This window comes from Pseudonaja textilis, chromosome 8 (assembly GCF_049901715.1).
Source record: "Pseudonaja textilis isolate UNSWEBS1 chromosome 8, rPseTex1.2, whole genome shotgun sequence".
Classification (NCBI taxonomy): domain Eukaryota; kingdom Metazoa; phylum Chordata; class Lepidosauria; order Squamata; family Elapidae; genus Pseudonaja; species Pseudonaja textilis.
Genome location: NC_141997.1, coordinates 8,201,428 through 8,218,458, shown reverse-complemented (window position 1 = coordinate 8,218,458; position 17,031 = coordinate 8,201,428). Strand labels below are relative to the sequence as shown.

General features: G+C 34.7%; 1 protein-coding gene across 4 annotated transcripts in view; it reads right to left on the bottom strand.

Moving 5' to 3' along the window:
* Positions 1 to 17,031, bottom strand: part of SH3KBP1 (SH3 domain containing kinase binding protein 1) — a 160,742-nt gene that overhangs the window by 55,769 nt on the left and 87,942 nt on the right. For all 4 annotated transcript variants that reach the window (XM_026714219.2, XM_087938245.1, XM_026714217.2 and 1 more), the window contains one exon: positions 6,419 to 6,615. In XM_026714219.2, the coding sequence (XP_026570004.1) occupies positions 6,419 to 6,615 (197 nt within the window). The remainder of the gene's footprint in view (positions 1 to 6,418; positions 6,616 to 17,031) is intronic.

Below are 17,031 nucleotides of genomic sequence, written 5' to 3'. Positions count from 1 at the left end.
ATGATGTTGTCTAATCCACATTTTTACGAAGAAGTAGGTTGTGGGGGGGGGGGTCTACCTTGTCAAATGCCTTACTAAAATCTAAGTATACTATGTCCATAGTATTTTGTTGGTCTACTAATTTAGTTACTTTATCGAAGAATGAGATAAAATTAGTTTGGCATAATCTGTTTCTACCAAACCTGTGCTGGCTACTAGTTATAACTTTATTTGCTTCTAGTTGTTTGCAGATCTGTTTTTTGATTATCTATCTATCTAATTCAGATCTATCCAAAAATGTTATTAGTCAAAAGGATACAGAAATGAATCAGCTACTGTTGCAAGCCTTAGTAATATTGGAATAATGCTACATATTAACATTGTTGACTGAAATTACATAGATACAAAGCCTGTGGTTTGATAGATTAAATTAGTCAATATTATTAATAAATTAGTCAATATTATTCCAACCACAGTGTTACTATTTGGTCATTTGGAACCCTTCTTAGTTCCTTGCTTATTATGTATATGATTGGTTTCATCACAAACTACACCTCACTTCATTATTACTAATAATAAATCTTTCAAGGTAAGGTATCTACCCACAGTTCACACACTAGTTTTTGAGGAAAAACACAACCATTCCTTCTATTCAAAAATAAATTCTTGAAAGTATACATTTCACCAATAGGACTGGCCCATCCAACCTCTGCCAGCAGTAAGAAGGATACTGTAGGCCCTTTTGGCAAAGATTTCCAGCTGACAGGGTCCAGGAGAACGTTTTCTGCTGGGGCTCCTACCCTTTGGAATACCTTACTTCCTGAAGTGAGATCTGCTCCCACCCTTCTGACTTTCTATAAGGGCCTGAAGATGTAGCTTTGCCAGGCCTAGGGCCTCAAAGGAGAATATCATGCTAGAGGGGATTGATAGATTAAGAAAAAATCCCACCTACCCCCTACTCATTCTGCTCCCTCCCTCCCCTTCATTTAATTATAATCTTACTTTTGATTGTAATTCTATTTTTATAGTTTTTAGAAATATTTTTGTTTTACAGTTTTATAGCTTTTAATGTTGTATGCTGCCCAGAATCACCTTGAGGCAAGAGGGGTAGCAAAAAATAAAAGGGAAAGGAAAGGGAAAGGAAAGGAGTAGATTGTAGTGCTAAAATGCTGGGGATTGGAAGATGTTTTTCCAGTGCTAGGAAAAATACAAAGGTCTGAAAGTGTGTAGGTTTGCCTCATACCATCTATTGTATAACTTCCTTTTTATGATCCTTAATTTGAGATAGAGTTGGGCATAAATACGTAAATATACACAGAAAATATATGTTTTCTCAGACATTTCACAATGACAATTATAAACTATTACATTTTTCATACTTAGAAGTGGAATGAATGAATAATCATAACTGGTTAGTTTCTACCAAGTAAAGTAATAATGTAACTGCAAAGGTAATATAAAATTAACAATATGGGTTTGTGTTGCCCATAATTATCTGTATTAATCATATGGTGTTGCATTTGTACAAAGCAAGTAAATATGTTTGGATGCTCAGCCAATGAAAATAAGATAGCATGGATCTTTAAGAATTATAATAAGCATCCAAAGTAGAATTATGGGAGGATTGGGCACTACCAGTTTTCAATTCCTTGTTGCCTTGTGATCTATTTATATTACTTTGTCTAGTTTTACTTATTATAAACCAGAAGAATTCCTTTTATATTGTAGTCCTCTAGACTGAGCAAGTTTGATTGCTTAATCTAATTGATATATGTTGCAGCCTAGCATATTTATAAGGCATTCACTTGCAGAATTCTGATAAATACAGTCTTCTAAATAGCCTTAAGGTGATTGCTTATATCCATGATGGTGAACCTATGGCACGTGTGCTACAGGTGGTACCTATGGCACGTGTGCCACAGGTGGCACAATATAATTTGTGCCAGCATGCGAGCCCCAGCCAAACTTACCTCACTGCGCATGCACGTGCCTCCCAGTTGATTTTTGGCCCGTTTGAGGCCTTTTTCGGCCTCCCAGAGGCTGGAGGGAAGCCTCTGCAGCCTTCGGAGGACAAAAAACAGGCCTGTTTCATTATTTCCTGTATTTCTGGAAACACTGGAAGTGACGAAATGGGCCCATTTTTCGGCCTCCAAAGGCTGCAGAGGCTTCCCTCGAGCCTCTGGGAGGCTGAAAAAGGCCTCAAATGGGGCAAAAATCAGCTGGGAAGTGTGTACATGCCCAGTGCAGGTTAGGAGATGGCAGGGGGGATCGTGTGCGCATGCACAGAGGGGGTGTGGGGTGTTGCGTATTGCCTTCTGGGTACTGGCCCACAAGCATGAGCAGGCGAGCATGTGAGCAATTTTTGGCACAGGAGTCCAAAAAAGTTAGCCACCACTGGCTTATACTAAGAACCAGCATTTAAATATAATTTCACTTTTAATATAAGGATAAATTTTTAAAGAATCAATTATTCTTTTTTCTATAGTAATGTGGATTATTTCATAGAAATACCCTCAAATATGCTAGATATTCAATCCCATAATTTCTAGTGAATACTTTGCAACTTTTCCTGGATAGTGTAGCTGAGCCCATATCTTGGTTATATTTATGATGTTAGTTGGTTTTAACTCAGTTTCTATATTTGTAATTATTATTATTTATTTATTTGTACTTATTCTGTTAGCTGCCCAGAATCATATGCTTTAGATTGTTGGCCATATAAATTAAAATCATACAAAGATGAATAATAAACCAATTTTTAGACTTAAATGTAAGGGAAATTCAACTTTTGGAAAATGTTTATTTGTATGACTTTTCATTTATACCTGTGTGTATAAATGTTCCATGTTCTTTTACAACAAATCTATTATATATATATTATTTATATATATATATATATATATATATACACAAAAAGAAAAGATTAATTATTGAGTGGTTTGGAAAATCAGTTTTGCTCAAATGGATCCAAGGATTTCTTAGAAAGGAAAATTCTTGGAAGTGCTTTTCATTTTCCAAGTGTCAATGTCTTTTAAAGGCACATTTCTAGAAATTGTTATGTAATGTCATGTTATAAATGCAAAACAGTGAAAATGTCAATTTTGTTTTCAAGGGTAAATTCTAAATTAGTATGTATTGTTTTTCTTTGTTATCTCTTCCATATAGAATTTAATTTTACTCATTTCTTATTGAGATATTGAAGGAGAAAATAATATGAAACAATGTTTAAATTTCAAAGCAGCAATAAGTAACCTTATAACTTACAGGATATAAATATAGCAGTTTGTTGAAAAAAGGGTTGTGAAACTATAGTTAATATTGGAAATTAATATAATGTCTGGGCTATCTCCTAATTTGTTGAAGCACATGAAAGAAAACAGAAGAACTAAAGACTTCTTGTTTTCCTCAATCCCCTCCCCTGGCCAATTATATAGTTTTATGTCATAGCTATGCATTTCAAACAAAGATAGAAATTTTGAACAAATTATTCTGTATTTGTAACTTGAGAATAAATTACAGTATGCTGATGACATTACTCTGATAGATGAAAATGCAAATTACTTTTTAATGAAATCAAGGAGTTCAGTGCACTTCTACATGGAAATATGGCAGACTATCACAGAGTTTTTCCAGTTAAGAAAGTGGTTTTGGTGGTTCTTTGATTAAGCTTTTGTTTACTGTTAGCTTATTTGCTTGAGTTAGTAATTCTTTGATTGGAATATTATTATAATTTTTGATTAAATTATAAAAGAGATTGAAAATGTCAACGTCCTGGTCTAATATATCAGATATTTTCCTACAATTATTGGAAGCATTAAAAATCTATAACTTCCATGTAATTAACCAGGGAGAAACAATATATGATGATCAACAGCTATTTGGAGCTCTGGTGAATATGGCAATATATAAAGACAGGAAGTTTGTAAAGAATTCAGTTTCAAATTATCTTTGAAGAAGCTTGCAGCATGGTCAGAAAAAAATAAGTGTACATTTACTAGCTCATGCAACATCTACCAGAAGTCATTTTATCAATAATTATGTCACTGTGTATATATACAAATATTTAGAGGCTTTGGTCAAAGTTAGACCTTGACAATATAAGAATGATGCTGGTGAGAAATATAAAGGTCCAGAAGGATTTGACTTGCTGGAAATAAATGTATTCATATTTTCACAGTTAGTTGTGTTAAAGTGCTATAGGTTATTGACCATAAGTTTATTTCTTAAGGAGATATTTGCTAAATATGAAGTTAATTATTTGGTTTTGAGTAAGACTGCTCCATATCACCATTCTTCCTCAACAGAATGAACGGTTCCATTCATAAATACAGGCTTCTTTGGATGTTTTCTTCTCAAAGGGCAGTTTATATAGTTTATAATTTTACTTTGTATAATTGCTTTTATCTTCCAAACAAATAAAAAAAATCCTTTTAGAATACTTACAGAACTAAGCATTCCTTGAACACTAAATGCTCAACAATGTGATTTAATCTCATAAACAAAATTTGCACAGTAAATATATTAAATAGCAACAGCACTTAGATTTATATGCCACTTCGTAGAGCTTAATAGCATTCTCTAAGAGGTTACCAGAGTCAGCATATTGCCTTCAACAATCTGGGTCCTCATTTTACCAATTGTCAAGGGTCCGACTAATGAACTCAAGCAAATCATATCCTGAAACTTGGCTGCTTCTCAAAGGTCTTCTTTAATGAGTACATCATATTGTCACAGCTTCAATGGAAAACCAAATCTAAACCTTTCCCATGGTTTCAGTATACCAGCAATTAAACTAGGAAATAACCCCATCCCCAAGTGTCACAGATCATGTTTGAGTTAATTGGCAGGCTCTCAGGCACTCCTTTCCCAACCTTATCAGTTGCCAGCGTACATGATCTCGGTTCTCATGAGAAAGATCTTTGTTATGTGTAGTAATGCATTCCAACCTCTTTCCTCCCTGTGTGACAACTGAGGAACAGAGAGATGGCTGCAGCCAGGTTCTGTTCGAAGTTGACATCAATCTCAGAAGAACTGAAGGCTGAATCAACCTTGAACTGATGAGGATCCAACTCTGGCAGTGAGTTAAATGAGCCTGCAATACTTCATTTTCACCACTGCGCTACCATGGCTCTTGCCTATAAATCTAATAATCAAAAGTAATTAATTTATTAGGAAGATAACTGCATTTCTCATGTCTTAGAAAGTAGTTCTTTAAAAAAATACTGAACACCTTCCTATAACTACACCACTAGGTAGATACAATCAAAACTATTGTCCAAAATAAGTTATCAGTCAGTGAAATTGATAATGCCAATAACTGTACCTTTAAGAAAAGGCAAAAGACTTATAAAATGTGAAAAGAATCTATAGTACCAAAATAAAACAAGCTGATTCCATTGAAACTACTTTCAGAGACAAAGCAAATCTATAAATGGTGCACATCAAGGAAAGAGTAGCCAAAGGCCAGCTCAAACAATCCATCACCATTATTTTCTATACTCAAGCCTTTCTCCAATATCCAAATGTATTTCTTCTGATGATTGTCAGGTGGAACTCAGATTCTGAAAGACATTTCTCAAGGGCATTTATAGCCAACGTCTTATAGCTTCTATGTTACAAAAAACTATTTAACTTATTGTTCTTCTCTGGAAGGCTCTGTATGTGCCAGGAAGGAGATACTAGATTGCATTACTGCCATAGAAGTATCTCACGAATCACAGAATATCTGCTGGAGGACAGAGGTAGAGAAAGAATGGTAAAATATTTGGAACTGAAAGAGAAAGGAACTGTGCAATAGTGTAGATAGATTGCAAAAAGTACTATTTTTCAAGTAATTATAGTATTATAATAAATTCAGGGTCTGTCAGTTGCATGATATATACAACTTACATTGGAAGGTTGAATTCAAAATAAATATACCATTTTGGATATTAATGTGAAAGTAATCTCACAGATACAGTGGTGGGGTTCCAATTTCTTTACTAAAGGTTCTGTGGGCATGGCTTGGTGGGCGTGGCAGGAGAAGGATACTATAAAATCTCCAGTCAGAGGTGATATTTGCCGGTTTTCTGAACTGCTCAAAATTTCTGCTATTGGTTCCCCAAAACTGGTCAGAACCTGCTGAATACTACCTCTGCACAGGTATATAAATCCATGTATGGTGTCTGACATAATGAGAAATTAATTCTACAGCAGATTTTGAATAGTTTAAGAGTTTCTGTAATAATATTAAAACAATCTGTAGAAAGATACTGAAGAATTCTTTATTATAGAAAAGGAATAACTATGCATATGAATGAATCATTGACATATCTTTATAGGCAATTAGAAGGTTCAATAACATTTTTAAGCAGTGTTCATTTTCTTGACCTTGACAGAACATCTAATCTTGAGGCACAAACACACATCTGAACACGTGCGACTACTTTATACACCATACCTTTTCAACTGGCAGAAAATCATTATCTACTTCTATTGATCTCGGACGTAGTTTTATGGGTTTGTCCTTGAATATGTCACCAAATCCAATCCCCTTGATTTTCTTGGGTTGGATTGTTGCTGTTCCATTGGCTCCTTCTGATTTTGTGCTACTTGAGTCACCACCATCACTTTCTGAGCCTGTAGTATCCCTTAAACCTACCAGAGGGAAGAAAGAAAAAGAAGCCTACTCTTAAGATTGTTTATAACAGTACAATCAGCAAATTTAAAAAAAAATCCCTCAAGCACCAGATTAATAGTACAATACTGAAATCAATTTTAAAACATCATTCCAACTGACAGCACAGCAACCAGGACCAATTTTATTATGCTTATGGAGAACATATGGAACATATGGTAAGATGTAGATATACATACAAGGGGAGGTAGGACAGAAATTATTATTTTTATTTATATCCCTCAGATACTTAGCAGTGTGGAATAGCATTATTCTAAGATCTTTCACAGAATAATAGCTGGGTACAAGCTGATTAGGATATAGTGAAACACTATTCTCAGAGTTTGCATTCCAAAAGTATGGGCAACCACAGGAGACTTCAGTTAAAATCTCAATAAATGAACAAATTCACACAGTTTTTATGAGCTAAACAAATTAACTGAAACAAGCAGAAGTGATTATCAGAATCACCTTGTCATATGTCATACTAGCTCTAGGAAATACACAAAAAGACATCCATTTTTAAGTACCAATGCAATGAAATGGATATCTATTTGTAAGAAAATCAATGAAATGCTAAATCAGCTATGATTTAAAATATAGTTGAGCTAATCCACATATTAGGTCTTTTATATATAAAATTTACAACAAACCAATTATATAATCAATATGGTAAATTATTTAAGAGAGAAATTATTTAAGACAGATAAGAACAGAAAGCAGAAGTTAATCAAATATGCAATCAAATGGACTGCATAATATTATCTCTACCTACATATTGAATCAAATATCTACCCAAGGAAATCGTGTTGAAAAGTACATGCACACACCTGCACAGGAATAAAATAGATTTCTGTCTGTCCATTAAACCAATCTGATAATTTTAATATTCTCAGTGAAAGAGACTACTCAACTGCTATTAACACAGCAAGTAAACTTGTTTTGTCTAGAAATCACCAACCAATTTCAAAAGGATACCTTACTGTGATCACTGCATTATAGATAATTCTCTGCACAAATAAACTCAAGATTTATGTGATCCTTTTCCGTTATAAATGTGGATTGGAAAAAATGAAGGAAGTGTTTTAATGTGGGTGCCAGTTTGAACTTCTGCTATTCCTATTGTACAAAAGTATTTATAAAACATTAAACTTGAACCAAAATGATATTTTGAACCAAAATGATAGTTTCTTAAAGAACTATTTTTAAGATCAAGGAAATGATTATGCATATATTTTTAAAAAGCAGAACTAATGATTTAATCTACAATCTATGACTTCAGGTGATATTATAAATATTCAAATAGTTTCAGCAATAGAATAACTAATAAAATATAGGTAAATTCCCTAATATATACATAAGCAATGTTACTCAACCATATGAGCAACCATTTTGAGTTTAATACATTTCAATCTAAAATTTCAAGGCCTAAAATAAAACACATATGTTATTTTTACTATAGAACATATCACTTTCAACAAAACTTGGAATGACAGCACAAGTTTTCTTTATATGTTTTTTTTTAATATTATATTTTATTCCTCTTGGGAAATTTTCTGTAAGTTGGAATATACTATTCCACTTGCTCTTGTAGTCCTTAGATTAAATACAACAGAGAAAGAGATTTGTTCTGAGTTGCAACTGCATTAGGGTTTCAGAAAGAAGAAACCTTATGCTGAAGGCAATGTTTTGTCTACCATTGTGGAAGAAAATGCAAAGTTGTTTCTCCTGGGAGAAATGATATGTGGGCAGCTTTTGCCACAGACAGATGCATCACTGAGATCACTGATCTTTTATAGTTCATCTTCAAGAATCATTATAAAATCTTTCAACTTTGTTTTTGCTCTTTATAACTATGCCTTAACACTTGGCTGCTGTACGTAGAATTGCCAGGGTACGAAATAAAATTATCATAAACATTAATCATCATAAATGACTTAGATGAGGGAATAGAAGGGGAACTTACCAAATTTGTGGATAATACTAAGCTAGCAGAAATAGCTACAACCTAGAAGATAGGCTCAATATCAGGGATCTTGACAAATTTGAACACTGGGTCCTATCTAACAAAATGAAATTCAACGTAGAGAAAAGTAAAGTCTTACACTTAGGCAAGAACAACCAAAAGTACACATGTAGACTGAGTGAAACCAGGCTTAATAGCAGTAGTTGTAAGAGGGATCTTGGAGTCTAAGTGGACAACTGGTTAAATATGAGCAACAGTGAGTGGCGGCAGCCAAAAAAGCCAATACAATCCTAAATTGCATTAACAGATGGGCACAATCAAGATCAAGTGAGATACTAATACCGCTCTATAAAGCCTTAGTAAAACCACATCTAGAATACTGCATTCACTTTTGGTCACCACGCTATAAAAAAGATGTTGAGATTCCAGGAAAAGTGCAGAGAAGAGCAACCAGGATGATTAGGGGACTGGGGACTAAAACATATGAAGAACGGCTGCAGGAACTGGGCATGGCTAGTCTAGTGAAGAGAAGGACCAGGGGTGACATGAGAGCAATGTTCCAATATTTGAGGGGTTGTCACTGACAGAAGGGGGTCAACCTATTTTCCAAAGCACCTGAAGGGCAGACAAGGAATAATGGATAGAACCTGATCTAGGAGAGATTCAACCTAGAAACAAGGAGGATTTTCTGATAGTGAGAACAATCAACTAATGGAACAGCTTGCCCTTGGAAGTTGTGGGAGCCTCACCACTGGAAGCTTTGAAGAAAAGACTAGACTACACGAATGTTAGAAGTTGAAAGATTATAATTATGTATATCTAAAAAATTATTACTATTACTAATACTGTGTGTAAAATATAAAGACTCAGACAATACTTTAACACCCATAGATGTTAAAGAAAAAACTATAAAAAAATTATAAAGAGACTGGACTTTCATCTGTCAGAAATGGTGTAGGGTCTCCTGCTTGGGTAGGGGGTTGGTCTAGGTGACCTACAAGGTCCCTTCCAATTCTATTAATAATTATTAATAAGATAATAATATTACCTTAAGGCAGGGGTGGGATTCTACCAGTTCGCACCTATTCGCTAGAACCGGTTGTTAACATTCTAAACAGTTCGGAGAACCGGTTGTTAGAAGAAATTACTGGCCTAATCCTGTAAGGAAGGCGGGGAGGAAACATTCTGGTGTTGCTTACAGAAACTGCCTCTCTGTTACCCCTTATTACATTCTTGACAGGACTAGACTTCCTGTCTCTGGAACGTCTCTGGAGTTTTTTTTCCCCTCCTTTGCTGGTACTTTGCTTGTGTGGAGTGACCATTCAAAGTTAGAATGGCACTGAAAAAAAGAGACTTATGACCCTTGTTCACACTTACAACTGTTGCAGCATCCCCACAGTCATGAGAGGCCAGGCAAGGAGAAGTGTGCCTTGATGTGAGTGATGTTGAGTTGGCCACGCCCAGCCAGTCACATGACCACCAAGCCATGCCCTTCCAGTCACATGACCAGCAAGCCACACCCAGCAACTAAGCCACGCCCATAGAACCGGTTGTTAAAAAATTTGAATCCCACGCCTGCCTTAAGGATGTGATACTAAGACATTACCTCTAACTTGTGCTTTTAAACTGCAAATGGTTCGAACTGCTATCTGACAGTGCTAAATGTTGCTTTGGAAAATTTGAGTATACAATAATTCCATTCAACTTCTCAAGCAGCCCTTTGGGTTATTGTGGGTGCATATGAAAGTATGAAGGCTCTGTTGATGATAGTTGCATGTTAATGGTAAATTGTAACATCAATAAAAATTTTAGGAAAGAAAAAGAAGGAGCAATGGAAGCAGAATGACTGCAGGAGGAAACAGTAAAAGAAGAATATATGTATACTTTCCTCAACAGAATAAATGTTAGCCAATGGTAAGAAAAAAGGATGCAAAAGAACTAACTCAAAACAATTACATGTGTATTACAGAATTCAATTTAAACATGTGGAGTTATAATGTTGTGAATTCAATCTGAAGAAGGAGCATAACACTGAAAAGAAGAACCAAGTTTCATTATAACAATTGTTGGGAGCCTGCTTCACAAGAAAAAGGGACCCTAACACTTCTTACACTTCAAATTCTAATACTTCTATAATTGGCACCTAGAGAAGTTAAAGGAAAAGAAAACCTCTGCATTGTGTTTATGTTCTCCTTTAATAAATACTCCTATCTTTACCTGAGCAGTGCAAGAATAAACATTTTCAATATTCCCAATCATAGTTATGTGTGAACTGCTGATCAAAACAAATGAAAAATACTTTGAATGCATGTTTGGAAAGTAGAGTGATTGACTGCAAGTAGAGTCATAAAAATTAAACAATCACTAGACTTTCAAAGGACAAGTTAGGATTCAAGAAAAATAAATATTGTGAATATACTGAAAAATTATTTAGCGTTTAGTCTGCACTTGATGACTGGAAGAATGCAGAGACCAAGGTAACAAGAAATATAGGAGCAGACCAGAATTTGCTCCTCAACAAGCACTGAGACATATATATCATAACTATGAAAAATAAAATTTATTGTATTTTTCTTAATTTTGATAAAGTAAGATAAACAGGCTTGGATTTTGGGATGATTATATGAACATGGGGTTAACAGTTGATGAACCTGAAAAGAGAAATATATGATGAAAATAAAGTATGCTTAAGAACAAATGGAATATTGTACTGAATAAATCATTCAAGAATGATTCCTGGCAGTTTAACCAAAAATAATTTTAAAAATAGTAAATTACAATTAAATCAAATAACCATACAGCACGCCTCCATGTCTATGGTGACAGTTTTAACTACATATTAATGGCTCTATTAAAACATCATTTTCACTGCCTTCTTGAACTACATCAGAACAAATGCCAGCTAAACATCTGGAGGTGTGCTATTCCAGAAGAAAGGCTGCAACTGTTTGAGCCCAAATCAAAATCTCTTATTGGGGGAAATGTGTGTGACCTTAATACCCTTCCCAATACAGTACAAGTTGATTTTACTTGAACGTGGTAGTCTGGAAAAGCTAAGATCAAGTAATCAAAGACTGCATATGTTAAAGCTAGAATTCTGAATTGCCCCTATTAGAAGCCAGTGCAGGGATTATAAAAATATTCTTATAAACTCACTCACCAGACACAGATCACTGCATTTTGTACCAACTCAATGCATAAGTCTAAGTCTTCCAATAGGATAGGATAGGATAGGATAGGATAGGATAGGATAGGATAGCTTTATTGGCCAAGTGTGATTGGACACACAAGGAATTTGTCTTGGTGTAAATACTCTCAGTATACATAAAGAAAAGGTACATTTGTTAAGAATCAAGAATCATAACGTACAACACTTAATGATAGTCATAGGGTACAATCAACAATCAAATCATACTAGGAAACAGTCAAGTGGGAGTGGATGGGCGATAAGGAGTGGTGAGAAGATTAACAGTAATAGTAGTGTACACTTTGTAAATAGCTGAACCGTGCTGAGGGAATTATTTGTTTAGCAGAGTGATGGCTTTTGGGGAAAAACTGTTCTTGGGTCTAATTGTTCTGGTTTGCAGTGCTCTACAGCGTCATTTTGAGGGAAGGAGTTGAAACAGTTTATGTCCGGGATGTGAGGGGTCTGTAAATATTTTCACAGCCCTCTTTTTGACTCGTTAAGTATACAGGACCTCGATTGAAGGCAGGTTGGTAGTAATTTTTTTTCTGCAGTCCTAATTATCCTCTGAAGTCTGTGTCTGTCCTGTTGGGTTGCAGAACCAAACCACATAGTTATAGAGGTGCAGATGATAGACTAATTCCTCTGTAGAAATGTATCAGCAGCTCCTTGGGCAGTTTGAGCTTTCTGAGTTGGTGCAGAAAGAACATTCTTTGTTGTACTTTTTTGATGATGTTTTTGATGTTAGGTGTCCATTTTCGGTCATGTGATATAGTAGAACCTAGAAATTTGAAGGTCTCTACTGTTGATACTGTGTTGTCTAGTATTGTAAGAGGTGGTAGTATAGGAGGGTTTCTTCTAAAGTCTACCACCATTTCTACAGTTTTGAGTGTGTTCAGTTCCAGATTGTTCCGGTTACACCACGAGGCAAGTTATATAACCTCCTGTCTGTATGAGATTCATTGTTGTCTCGAATGAGACCAATCACTGTTGTGTCATCAGCAAACTTCAGTATTTTAACAGATGGATCGTTTGAGATGCAGTCATTGGTATATAGGGAGAAGAGAAGTGGAGATAGCACACAGCCTTGATTGTACAGGTATCGGATGTGATTCCACCTAGCTTCACCAACTGCTTCCTGTCTGTTAGAAAGCTCATGATCCACTTACAAGTGCATTCAGGTACTGCTAGTTGGTTTAATTTACTTAGAAGAGTGTCTAGAATGATGGTATTGAATGCTGAGCTGAAGTCTACAAAGAGGACCCTTGCGTAGGTATTTGGAGATTCAAGGTATTGTAGGATGTAATGCAGAGCCATGTTAACAGCATCATCTGTCAATCTATTTCCTTGGTATGCAAACTGCATGAGTTCTAACAGTAGATCTGTGATGGTTTTCAGGCCTTTCAAAGATTTTCATAACTACAGATGTTAGAGCAACCGGTCTGTAGTTATCCAAATCTCCCTATGTAAAATGCTGCAACAATCCAGTATCAAGGTAACAAAGAAATGAGTTGCCATTGCTAAGGAATTCTGCCTCTTCTTGAGCATAGACTTTTAAAAAGAGGACGAAGAAGTTCCAAAGGCACAATAAATATAATCCAGGTTTGACTATGAGAATTGGATATCTAAATTTTAACTAGATTATAGCTCTTGATTAACCACTAAAGTAATTTAATTGGAACTCCATTTTAGAATAGGCATATGGTCATTCCAGTAGAAGCAATACTGTCATTAACCAGAAAATAGTTTCTGAATTGGAAAGCAGTTATGTTATAAAAATATTTGTTGCTAGGAAAAAGGGTTTATTCAGTGCATTACCTGATTTCTGCTTAGTTAGATGAGCAACTAGAAATATTTTTTCAGTGAAAGAAATTGATGTCTTTTACCCTTATGCCAAAAGAAAAAGAAAAAATGAAGGATGTATAAGAAATACCATCCATGCTGTTTTCAGTCTGATCAAATCTGAGAACTTATGATAATGGTCTATTTGTCATTTATGTAAGGGTAATTTTTTTTCAATTTTGTAGAAGGTAAATCATTGTTAATTGATGTTTAACAATTGATGTTAAAATGATATGGCTCTAAATTAAACACGTAGCTTTATGTGCATGCTAATAATTGTGTTCTATTTTTCTTATCTAAAATGATTTTAACTAGCTAGGGGATTTGTAAATTACTTAACTGGGATATTTTTTACAATCTTAAATTATTATAATTTGAATTTCAAAAAAGTTACATTGTCTTCTTGCACTAGTCATTTTTATGATGCATTTGGATTAATAAATTAGACTTCTAAAACATAGGTCTTTACCATTTATGCTGTGGTGATAAAATTACACTTGTCATATAACATAGTGTATACTAGAAACAATGTCTACGTTTATAGCTATTGCACTATACAGGTAGTCTTCAACTTACAATTCATTTAGTGACCTTTTGAATTTATAACAGCACTGAAAAATGTGACTTATGACCATTTTTTATACTTACAATTGTTGCAGCATTCCAATAGTCATGTGATTAAAATTCAGACACTTGACAACTTGGTTCATATTTATGACGGCTGCAGTGCCCTGGTATCATGCGATCACCTTTTGTGACTTTCTGACAGGCAAAGTCATTGGGGAAGTCAAATTCACATAGCAACTGTGGTACTAACTTAACAACTGCAGTGATTCTTTTAACAAATACATCAAGAAAGGTTGTAACATGGGGCAAAATTCACTTAACAAACGTCTCACTTAGGATCAGAAATTTTATGCTCAATTTTGATTGTAAGTCAAAGACTACCTCTATTTCAAGCAAATATTAAAACAAACATTAACTTTTCTGATTATTAAATTCTTTACTGAGTTTGAACATGTCTTTTAAATGTTATGATTTGTGCAAATTAATGGAGCTACATACTCTGGTAAAATGCTGATGCAAAATAAGTAACAGATGGCATAAGCAGTCAACCTCTTCACATATGTTTAAAATGCCATCATTTTCCAGTCAGAAAGCTCAAAGACACAGCTGTGATCTCGTGCCTCTAGATAATACTGTGTTGAAACCATATAAAGAAAAATTCACTACTATTAAAAGTTACTTAATTCTATAATGCTTTGTAACTGAAAACTGAAGGTTGGAATGGACTTACAATTTAATGACAGAAGGGCAGAAATCTCAAACCTCCTGCCCCCAATAGGTTACAACTTGGAATGTTATGATATACAGAATCTCTTTATAAATAAAATTAATTATAACATTAAATCTTTTTTCAACAGCACCATCAGAACAACTTCCCAACTTTCATCTATTGTAATAATCATGTCTATTATTATTTCAGAATATATAGTTTTATTGTTCAAATGTTTTCTTTTTTTGCCCAGCATATTAACTTTCTTTAACTCTGGAATCCTTCTGCTTCAGCATATTTCACAGAGTAAACAGAGTAAATTTAACATTGCCTTTTATCACGGGATAACATGTTAATTATTCAGTGCCCTCTAACACTGAACACTCATTCTAATAATGAATCTATGTGTGTGGATTGCAGCCAGCTTTTACCATTGTGGTACAATTGTTCACATATGATCCCAGCCTTCCACTTTACTTGCTGTTCACTATAATGTAACACAATTGAATTTATGCATATACAAGTTTTTTTAAAAAAAACAGATAAAAGGTTTTTCATTATTAGTCTCAAACTATTTCTTATAATTTGGAATTTATCTTTTTCCTCCCAAGCATTTTTTCTTTTGCCAAAGGCTTGAATGATAATTTAACATTTAGACAGGTGGCAGGGATATAATTTGAGTCTTAAACATCAAGCTGATTCATACTATCTCAGCTTCCTTATTTTTTTTCCTTTAAAAATGTTTATCATTTTTAAACTGTCCAATCCTCTTTTAAAACTCAGCAGAATTCACCATACTACATGGCCTTTTATCCAGTTCAAAAGTAATTCTAAACCATATTTCCCCTTCCCCATATTCAGCTGAATTTCTATTCCTACAGTCCATTGCTTGTGATTGCAAACTATAGTTTGCTAAATGAAAAAATAATTCAGATTGGTTTATTCAGCAGTTAATTAAATTAAGTTTGCTTTAAAGTTCATTCCCAATTCACTAATAATAATAAAAACTTTTAATTTGTTTAGCATAGGTGCTTGCTGTTTTATAACTATTTCAGTTTATTTTTATTTGGAAGTGCTTGAAAAAAAAACTTATTTTTAAAGATAGTACATAGAACCTTTTTTTAAAATATATGAATAGAATGTTCCAATCTAATTCTGCTGGTTTTCTCCTGTTGTTTCCTGATAAATGAAGGTAAGAAAAAGTATCCCATTCCCCCTCTTCTCCACTTCAGATCAAAGCCAGTCTTTCTCCTATTCTGCTCCACAGATGCTTGATATAAATGCCAAGATATAACACTAGGGTGAGGTGGGGGAGTGGTTGTATTTTCATGGAACAACTAAAATATTTAAATGGTCAACAACATTTTGAATAATGATAAAGCTAGGAAAGTAACTATATGTAATTTTTTTAAAAAAATGTTTCCTGAAAACTCTAGTAAATCAATCTGGGCAATATTTTAATTATTCACATCATGCTTTTAAATTAATACCTGAGAAAATGATAACTATTATCTCATGAATATAAGAATGGAGAGCGCCTTGACTGTTGCTTGGCAGCAATAGATTAACAGATTAACTGAGTTGGAAGGGACATTGTAGGTCAGCCAGTCCAGCGGTTGCCAACCGATGGGCCATGGCCTACTGGTGGGCCGTGAGAAAATTTTGGTGGGCTGCAGAGAAATCTCACCCCCAGAGCACCCCCACAAAGCAATTAATCCAGGCTGCACAGAAACAAAGGCTGCACCGCCCACATGGCCTGCGGGAACCCGCCCCGCCCACTCACTCCTTACCTGCCTGCTATATTTCTGTTTTTCCTTTTTCCGACCATCATCTGTTCTGCTGTGCCAGGAGATTTAGATTAGCTAGGAAGCAGGAAATGGTTGGATTTATTACTTTCTAGCTAATCTTTAGATCTTCGGCTCAGCACAGCCGAACCTCCCTTAGGACTGAAGGTTTGCTTGCAAGCAAATTCAGTGCAGACTCACTGCAAGGAAATTTGAGAGACTGAGCTAGCCGATAGCAGATAGACAGATCACTGTATGATTCTGTGAGCAACTCAATCTGCCTGCTTTGCCTGATTTTGGATAAAAGTTGCTCTTTTTTATAAAAAAAATTCAATATTTATATAA